The 12612-nt window shown below is 34.3% G+C and overlaps 1 protein-coding gene across 10 annotated transcripts in view; it reads left to right on the top strand.

Moving 5' to 3' along the window:
* Btbd10 (BTB domain containing 10) overlaps positions 1–12612 on the top strand; it is a 65426-nt gene that overhangs the window by 36583 nt on the left and 16231 nt on the right. For all 10 annotated transcript variants that reach the window (XM_070019424.1, XM_070019428.1, XM_070019426.1 and 7 more), the window contains 2 exons: positions 7152–7348; positions 10087–10372. In XM_070019424.1, the coding sequence (XP_069875525.1) occupies positions 7152–7348; positions 10087–10372 (483 nt within the window). The remainder of the gene's footprint in view (positions 1–7151; positions 7349–10086; positions 10373–12612) is intronic.

The following is a 12612-nucleotide window of genomic DNA, read 5'->3' as shown; positions in this document are numbered from 1 at the left end:
TTTAACTTAGATCTTTTTTTTCTTGCCAGTCCTGAGGCTGGAACTCAGGGTCTAGGCACTGGTCCCTGAGCTTCTTTTGCTCAAGGCTAGCATTCTACCACTTGAGCCACAGTGCCACTTCTGGCTTTTCCTGTGTTTATGTGGTACTGAGGAATCAAACCCAGGGCTTCATTCATGCTAGGCAACCACTCTACTGCTAAGCTACATTCCCAGCTCCTAGACATTCTTTTCTAACATTGGAATTTAATGCTTTAATTTGTAACATATCAACAGATTTTGATAATGTTGAATAAAGTTTTAAAGTTTCTTTCAATTAAATTTAATTTTCCTTTAATTTCTTTGTTCCATTAGTTATTTAGATAGAAGTGTTATTTAATTTCTACATATATGGAATTTTTCTCTATATATGGAATTTTCCATATATCTGTTATTTGAAATTTAATGTAATTTCCATTGTAATCACAGAAATAGTTTATATGATTCAATGAGTTTTTTTATCACCCAGAATATGTTTTGTGTTGGTAAACATTTTGCATATGAAAAGATTCAAATTTTGCTTTTGTTTGGTAAAGTTTTCTGCAAATGTCAGTTAGGTCAAGCCAGTTGCTAATATTATTAAAATCGTACTAATTCATTTTTCTGTCTCCTTGTTCCATTGGGAGCTCAGGGATAGAGCAAATGCTTATCATGCACAAAGTCCTGGGTTCAATCTTTAGCACCTAAATAAAAAAACAAGTGAGCTGGGTGCCAGTGGCTCACAACTGTAATCCTAGCTACTCAGGAGGCTGAGATCTGAGGATTGCGGTTCAAAGCCAGCTGGGGCAAGAAAGTCCATCAGACTCTTATCTCCAATTAATTTACCACCAAAAAAAAAAAAAATCCGGAAGTAATGTGGCTCAAAGTGATAGAGCACTCACCTTGAGCTGAAGAACTCAGGGACAACGTCCAGGCCCAGAGTTCAAGCCTCATGACTGACCAAAAAAAAAAAAAGAAAAAAAGAAAAAGCGAGATATCAAGTCACTGATTATACTTTTGAAATATAGTTAAAATTTTGTCAGACATGTTCTTTGTGTAATTTGAAGGCCTGGTTACTCAGTTTGCATTACTGCACAATTGCGCCTGCAGAGCTCTGCAGTGGTAAAAATTCATTTGGATTGTTGCATATTCTTAATGAATTAGTTCCATTATGAAATACTGTGGTGTAATAGTCTTTGCTCTGAGTGCTGTTTTGCTTAGAATATAACCACTTTCATGCTTTCTGTGGACTCATTTCTTTCCTCAGCCTTTAATATCCAACCAACCTCACCCTCTCTGTGCCTTTATATTTAAAATTCTTTTTTTTTTTTGGTCATATATAGTTGAGTCTAGCTTTGATGTCCAATCAGAAGAACCTTTTATAGTTTAGATTAAATGGCTTTAGGTAATTTGTATATAATATGATTGTTGACATAGCTGAGTTTATTATCTTGCAGTTTTCTTCTTTCCTTTTTCTTTTGTTGGTCTTGAACTCAGTGCCTGGGCACTGTCCCTAAGCTCTTTTGCTCAGCACTTTTCCACTTTGAGCCACAGCACCACTACTGATTTTCTGCTGGTTAATTGGAGATAAAAGTCTCACAGACAAAAAAAAAAAAAGTCTTACAGACTTTCTTGCCCAAGCTGGCTTTGAACCATGATCATCAGATCTCAGCCTCCTTGATAGCTAGGATTCTAGATAGGCATGAACTACCAGCACCCGTCTCTTTTGCTATTTTTCTATTTGTCCTTTTTTCACTCCCTGCTATTGTCTTCTTTTTTCTTTTTTTTTTATAATAAAAGAATCTTTTTAGTGATTTCATCTTATTTTAATTGGCATAACTAAAATTCTTTGCTTTGTCTTATTTTAGTGGGTGTTTTAGCATTTACAGTATATGTCTTCCATCATAGTTTGTCTTAAAGTTATGTCATGGTAGTAGAAAAACCTTATAAGGGTATACTTCCATTTCTTTACTCCTAGATGTATTCAGTTGTAGACATTTGTATGTTATAAGCCCTATATTATATTGCTTTAATTATTATTTAAACTATAATTTATTAAGGAGATTAAAACAGGAAAAAACCCATGTTGTTTCAAGTGTTTATGTTTCAAGTATTCTTTATGTTTTTATATAGGTACATATTTTTTACCTGGCATTAATTTTTCTTCTGCCAGAAAGATTTCTTTGTAATTTTACTTACAGAACAGATCTGCTCATGATGAATTTTCTCTTTGAAAAATGTCTATATACTCCTTCCCCCCCCCCCCCCTCACTGGGGCTGGGCTCTGCCCCTGAACTTCTTTTACTCACGAGTAATACTCTACCACTTGAGCCACAGCCCCACTTCTGGCCTTTTCTGAATAGTCTATTGGAGATAAGAGTTTCATGGACTTTCTTGCCAGAGCTGGCTTTGAACTAGATCTAAGATCCTCAGATCTCAGCCTCCTGAGTAGGTAGGATTACAGTTATGAACCACTGGTGCTCAGCTTCTCCTTTGTTTTTGAAAGAGGGTTTTGCTCACTAACAAACCTAGAGTTTTGTTTAAAGTATATAGGGTTTGTTGTACATATTATATCTGTGGCTGTGTAATTTTCATCAAATTTGGAAAAAGTACAGCCATTGTTTTTCTTTTGTATCTTCCTTCTATGACCCACATACCATGTTTTGCTTATTTTTGTTTTGTTTTTGTTTCAATTTGACTGTTTTCTGTTACCTTCTTTCTGTATTGTATAATCTGCCATTAATTCCAGTCAGTATATTTTTCATCTGTGTTTTTATCTCTGCTAGTTCATCTTTAATTCATCTTCTGTTTTTCTGTATAACTTTTGGAAGAATGCAGTTGTAATAATGTGTTGGGTGTTAATATTTCTAATTCTGGCTTGATTTCAGTTGATTCCTTTCCCCCTTTCCCTTTCCCTCAATTATGATATGTGTTCCAGCTTCTTTGCATGAATGCTATTTCTTGTTTTTACATTTGATATTTCTTATTCTGATAAGTATTCCTGAGGTTTGTTTTAGGATTCATTTGTTCAAACAATGTGGTCCTTTCTGGTCTTATTGTTAAAATTTAAATTATTTTCCGTATCAGTGATAAGACTTGTAATTTTTCCCTTTCATTGCCCTATATCATTTTAACCTGTGGAAACAGTTCCTGTTCACCAGCATGTGTGAGGCTGGGCAGTGTGTGTTGACAGGTAGTCATCTTAGTACTCCATGTGGTAGCTGAAGATCTGTGAGGTTTTCTGTCCACACTGCTCTCCCTCTCCAAAATGTTCCTGAGAATTCTAGCTGCCTATTATCCCAACATCTCACCTCCATTACTTTTAAATTTTAGTCTCCTGGGTTCTTCCTGGGCTTCCTCTCTGTGTTTATTCTGCAAACTGTCAAGATAGTAAGTTGGGACAGTCACTAGTCTTAATTCATTTGCTTTCTATCTTTCAGGGATATTTATTTTTATCTTTTGCCTGATATATGATGTCTTGCAAATAATTATTTTGTATATTCTGTCTGAATGTTTTTGGAGTTGTTTGTACAGAAGAGTAAATGCAATCCTTGTTATTCTGTTTTGGTGGGAGTAGATATTGAGGCTAATCTACTCTCTTTCCCTTACTTGTCCTCAGTTCTTTTACATGCAGCCTAAACAGTTATCCCCTTTGAATCTGCTTACCCTTATTTTTCTCTTCCTACCCATTCTGTTCTTTTTCCTCCTCTTTCTTTCCCTCTCTGACTTTCTCCTCCTTTCTCTTCTCCCTTTCCCCATCTTTTTCCCCTTCTTCTTGCTCTTCTTTCACTCTTGGGTACTAGAGAGTGAACCCAGAGCCTTATGTGGCAAGTTCTGTACTACTTAATTTATGCCCCAGCCCTTTAGATTATGTTTTGTCTTTGAAACAGGCTCTTGTATTAACTTTGCCTGGGCTGGCCTCACATGGAGATCCTCCTGTCTCTTCACTCTGAGTAGCTTGGATTACAGGTCTGTGTCACCACACTCAGGTTTGTCCTCATTTTCTGTCGCACCTAATGGTTTTTTTTTTTTTTTTTTTTTAATACCGTGGACTACTTTTCTGATCTAAAATTATTTAATTAAATAGAGGAGGAAATAATTAGTCTTACAATTTTTTGGAGGCCTAATTCAGGATACATTCTATTTGCGTATGCAAAGAAAGATGGAAGTTGTCATTTGCATTAATTTAAAATCTAAGCAGTTTGGAAATACAGGGGCAATATTTCAGCAGAATGCTTAGCAGTGTATAATCTTTTGGCTACAAAAGGTATTTGGTGGAAATGCTGTTTCAATTAATTAGTCTGCTTGGCTCTTACTCAAACTGAACATTTAGCTTGCATTTGCCTTAGATATAGTTGTGTTTGTACATTGTCTGTTAAATTTTCAGACTCATATTTAGGAAATGTGCTTTCTTGTTGCTGAAACGACTAAAACTTAGAATAATTTGAAGAAGTGGTGCTGTGGCTCAGTGGTAGAGCACTAATCTTGAACAGGATAATTTGAAGAGTTATTCTATATATGATCCTTGTTTCTATTAGTAGGAATTCTGTTTTCTTTCCTACTTTAAAACAAACAGAAATGTGTGCTCCTATTCTAAGGTTCTTAAACATAAATGCAGTACAACCTTTTGATTTGTTCTACTTAAGATTCTATTCTAAGAATAGAATTGTCCTCTTTCTCCTCCTCTTTTACTGGAAAAGGATTAACAGTGGAATTTATTTTTTCTTTAAATTTTTGAGAGACAAATGACTGAGAAACACTGATAGACTGCCCATATTTTCCTAGGAGTAACTTTCAAGATTACTGAAGGTCAGCTCTGTCTTCTTTCCTGGTAATCTATGTTATAACAAGGTGATGATTGATTTTCATAATGAAGCAGACTACTAAAATAATATAAAGCATTAAGGCTAAGGAACCAACAGAAGAAATGACCCTGAGTCACTGATGGTGAATTTAAAACCACTTTCTCAATCCCTAAAAAGCTTCAGTTTTAAACTGTGGTTTTGGTAAAAGAGCACTATGTTAATGGGGGGTGGGGGAAGGACTGAAATGAATTGAAGCTTAAAGTTACACTATTATTAGCATCACTGCTAAATACTCGGTGACTGAGAAAACTATGTGACTGAGATAACTATTGTTATCCACTATAACTTAAATGACCATTTAAGGGTAGTTTTATTAAGCTGAGTACATTAATGGCCTGTTTACTTAATCCTAATAAAAACTTTAGCAAGTAAATAGATTTTACATATGAGAATACTATTTGTAGAATATTGAGTGACACTCAGAATGTCAATCAACTATAGTATTAAAGAACGATTTAATTTTTTAATAAGTTTTTTATTGTGAAAATACCATACAGAGGGGTTACAATTACATGAGCAAGGTAATGAGTACATTTCTTATCAAGCATTGTTGCCTCCTCCTCTGTTTTTCCCCTACCATCCCTGCCCTCCCATCTCCACAACTGCCCCTCCACCCCTGCCAAAGTTGTAAAGTTGGTTTTTCAACATAGCAACAATTTAATTTTAAAACCATGATGTTCCTTCCATCTCTAAAGCTATGAACTATCATATATGCTAACATAGTAAATTTCCAAATTGCTTTGAATCTGACTCTAATTATTCTTACCATCCATCAGTTTTCCTACCTGAATTGCATTTTCACTGTATAAAAACCTTACATGTTTTTACCAGACTTGCTGCACTAGTGACTGTCTTCTTTGTTTGAGATCTTAAAGCATTTATTATGTATTTTTCATTCACTTAGTAGTTATGCATTTGAGATATATGTTTTAAATTTAGAAGTTGGATGGCTCCTAAATTATTTAACTCTCTGGTTGTATATGTATTACTGCCACACTTAGATTGGTAACCTACAAAGATACCTTCCTGGTCTTTTGGCAGTAACATACCTTTGTGTCTATAGTATAACTGAATAATGTATGAGTGAATAATTAGCTAGATTTTTAGCAATGAACATTCTTAGCTATTCACTTTTTTTTTTTTTTTTTGGTCGTGGGGTCTGAACTCTGGGCTTGGGTGCTGTCCCTCAGCTCTTCAGCTCAAGGCTAGCATTCTACCACTTGAGCCATAGCACCACTTCTGGCTTTTTTCTGCTTAAGTAGTGCTGAGGAATCAAACCCAGGGCCTCATCCATGCCAGGCAAGCACTCTACCGCTGAGCTACCTTCCCATCCTCAGTTAATCACTTCTCATGGGCAAATTTATGTTTTGTGAAATTTCAAATTCTGTGACATTTTATCCAGGAAAGATGTTTTTCAGACTTTTAAATTATAACATTTGAAAGAATTATCAAAGTGAGTTAAAGTTTGCATAAAAGATACATTTTTTTCTACAGAGAAACCAGTTACTTTGCCATAGAGCTGTTTTTTTTCTCTTTCTACATTTTTTCCCTGCAAATAAATCAGAAGAACATCTAAGTAATATTTAAAATATCTGTTTGCCCTACTACCACTAACTTGGAAGTCAGCTGAACACCAGTAGCACACACTTATAATCTTAGCTATTCAATAGGAAGCTGAGAACTGAGGATCTTGGTTCAAAGCTAGCCTGGCAAACACATCTGAAAGACTTACCTCTCCAGTTAATCAGCAAAAAGCCAGCAGTGGAGATACAGCTTAAGTGGTAGATCATTAGGCATGAGCAGAAAAAAACAAGAATAGTGTGGACCTGCTCGTCTCCCCATACCAGTATTGAAAAAAAAAAGGGCAACTTTTGACTGCCTGCCATCCGTGCTTGCCTTTCATCCCATCCTGGTTTGAGGGTGAGGACTGAGGCTGAAGTATCAAAGGTTGAGACCACCCTGGGCTTGTATACATAGCAAGATCCTATCACAATATAACAAACAAACGAAACAAAAAAGTCAGTTAACTTTTCTGGGTTTTAATTTTCTCGTCCATCAAAAAAAAAAAAAAAGCTCAATCATTACTGTCTTTTGTAGGTACATTATTCCAGAATTTGCTAAATCATTAGGTTTGAGATAAATTAGATTTCAGAATTGGGAAGTAGCATTTGAATTTTGTACTTAACACATTATATTAATCATTTTTCTTAAAAGTTCTTTGTGATTTTACTTTTATGCCTTTATGGTTAATTTTCTTTTCTTACTTATCAGTACTCCCTCACGTGTTGCTAAAGGAGGAATCGACCACACCAAGATGAGTCTACACGGTGCTAGTGGGGGACATGAGAGATCAAGAGATAGACGAAGGTCAAGTGACAGATCACGAGATTCATCTCATGAAAGAACAGAGTCTCAACTCACTCCTTGTATTAGAAATGTTACTTCTCCAACCCGACAGCACCATGTTGGTATGTACAGTTGGCTAACTTTACCAGCTCTTGAAAATACGCATTTCCTGTTACAATGTGACAGTTTTTCTTAATCCTTCAGAGTAAAATTTGATTCTTCCTCATTTAGTTCTTTGTATTTTAACTGAACTTGATTCTTGCTGTGGAAAAACAAACAAACAAACAAAACACACAGCTTATTGAATACAACTTAAAGGTGTTTACTTTTTTGTAGGTGCCAATCTTTAGGCTTGAAGTTATGGCCGTGATGTTGTTCTTGAGCTTTTTTGCTGCCATTTGAGCCACAGCTCCACTTTCAAGTGTTTTTGGTATTTTATTGGAGATAAGAGTCTTACTGATTTTCCTGCCCACATTAGCATCAAACTGCAATCTGCAGATCTCAGCCCCCAGTAGCTAGGAATATAGGTGTATATATAAATATATATGTATATGTAGTTTTATTATAAGATAGTTTATAGTAAGTTATTAAAATTCTTATTAATGCTTACAAAGTGAAAGAATACCACTATAGAATAAATTACTGATTCTCATTTTGCCACTGTTTCAGATTTTATAATAAAAATAGAAGAGAGAACTGTGAAGTGTTTTATTTTCTTAACAAGTAGCATAGGTCTTTTCTTTCCTCCCTACTCTATGCTGTAAACGAACATTATTACCCCAGTTGAACACATTGTGTGACTGTAAAGCATGAGTGAAGCAGATGTTTCTAAGCAGTATGAGTTTGCTGATTGTCATTTTCCCGTAGGGAAGGCACAAATTAAATACTTTGATGTAGGTCCTAGGGATATAGTTTTAGTAGTAGAGTAAGTGCTTAACATATGAAACATGCAGATGGGCTCAATCCCTGGCACCTGAAAAGTAAAAAAGATAAAAATTAATTTGGGCCAGGTGTATAGCTCAGTAGCTGAACACCACCTTACCATGTTCAAGTCTTTTATTCCCTAGAACATACAAAAAAATAACTATATGAGGTAGTTTCTGGTAGTTTGTAAATCAAAATCTTTAATATTAGGACATAATTATGTAAATTGATTTATTGGACAATATGTAAATAGATTATTTTAAGAAAGACTAATATTTATAAGCCAGAAATTAACAGAAATATAAATAAGAATTGACATTACGTACAGTTTAGTGTCTTGAAAGCAGGATAGGGGAATATAAGACATTATTTTATTAGCTTAGCAAATTTACTTTGGGGATGCTACTAGCCATTGTGGGAGCAGGTGATAGAAAGGAGGTGTCAGAGTAGCTCTGTATGATATACAGCAAACCTAATTATATAATCAGTAATGTTGTACAGAGTGTTCTAAGTAGCCTGAGTCATGAAGGAATTTGGCAAAGCTGATGAAATTGATGAGACAGAGGTACATTTTTAGGTCACCTTTAAAGTTTAGTAATCTAGCCTTTACATAAAAATGTATCACGAAATCTTGGTTTCCAAATTTCAATAATGATTTTTGCCTATAGAAGTTATACATGATAATTCCAGAGCTTATAAAATTTGTAGAATCGTTTTATTTAACAACAAAGAATAAGAATAGAACATATAAGCAGTTATTACTAAAACTACTTTGTATGGTAGATATTGAAATCGTCATGTCTTGAAGTAAGTAATTATTCTTCCATTAGGATCTCCCTTTTGTGAGGTAAATTGTTGATTTTATTTTTTTTTTTTTATTTATTTTTTTGGTCGGTCATGGGGCTTGAACTCTGGGCCTGGGTGCTGTCCCTCAGCTCTTCAGCTCAAGGCTAGTGCTCTACCACTTGAGCCACAGCGCCACTTCCAGCTTTTTCTGCTTATGTGGTGCTGAGGAATTGAACCCAGGGCCTCATGCATGCAAGGCAAGCACTCTACCACTGAGCCAACTTCCCAGCCCAAATTGTTGATTTTAGAGTGTCCTTATTAACATAGTGACTCTAGAGTTTATACTTTATGTTTCAGAGAAGTGTTAGTCTTTTTAGTAGTTAGGATAGTTTAAGTTGCTGTTTTTATTTATTGTGATGGTCCATACTTACAATAGTAGCACTTAGAGGATGAGACAATAAGATCTTGAGTTCAAGGCCAGCCTGGAATCTGTCTCAAAAATAAAAAAAAAATTGATAGTTTCATTAATCTTCTGTAAACTTTCACTGAATACACATTTGACTTGCGAGAATATTTTATTCCTTTGGTTTCTGTGTATTTTTCAGGAGAATAACAATATAAAAATTCACTTGAAGTTTGATATTAGTAGAAGTCAATATTAGCTATCTATTTCTTTAAATTAGTCTATGAATAAGTCTGACATTGGTGACTCACACCTGTAATCCTGGCTATTCAGGAGGCTGAGATCTGAGGACAGCAGTTTGAAGCCTGTCCAGGCAGAAAAGTCTGTGAGAATCTTATCTCCAATTATGAGCCAAAAAAAATCTGAAGTGGACCTGTGGCTTAAGTAGTAGAATGCTAGCCTTGAGCAAAAAGTGCACAGGGACACACCCAGGCCCTGAGGTCAAGCCCCCCAGTATTGGTACACACAAAAAATGTCTGAAAGTAAGATTTTATAAAGAATATTTTGATGTTTTAAAACAATTTTACTGCTGGAAAATAAACTGCTTATTGTCTTTTTTGAAATAATAAAGCAGATATGCTGTTTTACTTAAAACAATTTTTCTAATTTAAACATTTTTTAAACATGAATAGTTCTTGAATTTTTTAAAAGAAAATTTGTATAACTTTGTTTATATTTTTGTTCCAGAGCGAGAAAAAGATCATAGTTCTTCTCGTCCAAGTAGTCCTCGCCCTCAAAAAGCCTCCCCAAATGGTTCCATGAGCAGTGCTGGGAACAGCAGCAGAAACAGCAGTCAATCAAGTTCAGATGGCAGCTGCAAGACATCTGCAGAGATGGTATTTGTGTATGAAAATGCAAAAGAAGGAGCACGGAGTATAAGAACATCAGAACGTGTGACATTAATAGTGGATAACACTAGATTTGTTGTAGATCCATCCATTTTCACTGCACAACCTAATACAATGTTGGGCAGGTTGGTATTGCTGCTTTTCTTTTATGAACTAGAAGGTTCTTTTGAAACCACTGCTTTATTGATTTTTTCCAATTTATGTTTTGTAGTAGTTCTCTGTTGAAATATAGTATAGTGTTCCACTCTTTTTTCATGGATGAAAAACTGTTTTGGAGATTAAATTACTAGTTCAAGTTAATACAGCTAGAATATGGCAGAGATAAAGTTTGAACTTTATTTTGTTTCTAATGTTCTTTGCAGTAACTGTAGGAATAGGCAAATATCAGGATACTAAAGGATCTCTACAGATTGAGACCATAGATTGAATCTAGTATATTTCTTGAATGTTCCCAAATTCAGCCACCAGGCACAGATAGAAGCAGCATTGTTTAAAGAAAAAGAATTTTTCTCCTGTGAAATCAACATGAGTTGTCAGTTTGATGTAGATATTCTGAAAGAGAAAAAGAAGAGTGACATTAATATGTACACTTAAGATAAAAGAAAGGAATTAATAGTTCTGATTTGTGCTGGTACAGAGTAATAGATTAAAGTTTGTAGTTTTGCAAACACAAGCTAAGAAGCATACAGATAATATAGACTTGATTTTCAACATGTCCAAAATGAAGATAAGATAGTTCTTAAATCAATATTGTTCTCTGCAATTAAAGTAGTTACATAAATGTAACAGAAGTTTTACATAAGGCAAAAACTTAGGATATTTTTTTCTAGTTTGCTTGCATGATGACTATGTGAGTGTGTATGTGAGTGCATAACCGTGTAGTGTGTGTAAATATGATTTGTTAGTATGATGGAATATACAATAAATGCTGAGATTGTGATTTTATACATTTGAGGAGCTAATAAAATTTTCTTTTAACATAGACACTTGACTTTACCTCTGAAAATGTATTTTTTTTACTATAATGAGGGGGGGATTATTGATGGAAGCTATTAGAAAGATGACATTGTTAATTTATTTTTACATAAAATTCAAAGCAATAAAAAGTGATTTGAAATTTGTATCTGCTGTTTTTAAAATTTTTTAAAGCATTGATATTAGTCTGAAAAGAGTAGCTTTTGCTTTTTTTAGAAAGTTCAAGTATTTGAGAAAAATTGCATGACATTTGATTCTTGAAAGACTATCTTCTCTTATTAAAATCAATGAAAGCTTTCTTTTATGTTTGTTGACTAAAGAATATCTTTGGGGATGAAAATTAATATTCATTGGAGAACAGTGGCATTCTTTTGGAAACTTTGAAATAAAAAAAGCTTTGTCCTTCGTGGATTTCTGTTACAACAAAAGATGAAACCATTGAAATTAGGAAACTATTGAAGAAAATACTTTGGACAACTGGACTTATTTTCCATATCACTGAATTCAGACCATGATTTTAAATTTTTCTTGAGTACTGCATCAGGCTTTTCAATTTCAAAGAACCTATTTTGTAAATTATCTCTTTTCTAAATAATACTGTAAAAGAGTCAACAGTGTTACTTGAAAAATCATAAATGCACTTACCTTTTTCTTATATAAAAGTATTAAGAGCTTTCTACTCAATTCAACTTTCCATTTACTTCTTTATCTTTGTTGGATAGAAAATCAAATTCTGACATTTGATTGTGGCCTTTTCAATTCCAGGATGCAAATTTATCATTTTGAATAGTTTGTGAAACATGAAGAAGGCTAACTTGCCTGTCTCATCTTTTTTTCAGTTTACCTTGCTATATGTACTATTACAGCAATAACTTTGTGATGAAAACAGCAGTTTAAGGAAAAGGCAGATAACATGGTTCTCCCCTCACCCTCCCTTCCTCTCTCTGGAATAGAAATAACCCTTTACTCTTGAATGTTTTATTTATTTTTCTCCTGAGAAGAAGGAATTGGACATTTTTTTTTAACTTCTAAGTATTTTCATTTAATTTTATCATTACTTACAGAAAATCTATACTGCTGTTCCTACCTATCAAAAAACTTTAATTTTCTTTCTTTTTTCTTTTTTTTTTTTTTTGGTCTATTGTGGAGCTTGAACTCAAGGTTGGGCACTGTCCCTGAGCTCTTTTGCTCAAGACTTGTACTTTACCACTTTAAGCCACAGCTTCACTTCCAGTTTTTGAGTAGTTAATTGGAGATAAGAGTCTCACAGAGACTTTTCTGCCCCAGCTGCTTTGATCTTCAGATCTCAGCCTCCTGAGTAGTTAAGAGTACTGGTGGCATGAGCCAACAGTACCCAATTTAATGCTCTTTGATTTGTAATGTTTGTTAG

Source organism: Dipodomys merriami, unplaced genomic scaffold (assembly GCF_024711535.1).
Source record: "Dipodomys merriami isolate MVZ:Mamm:240054 unplaced genomic scaffold, mDipMer1.0.p SCAF_133, whole genome shotgun sequence".
Lineage (NCBI taxonomy): Eukaryota > Metazoa > Chordata > Mammalia > Rodentia > Heteromyidae > Dipodomys > Dipodomys merriami.
The sequence above is the reverse complement of the archived record's forward strand: the minus strand, read 5'-3'. Positions and strand labels throughout refer to the sequence as shown.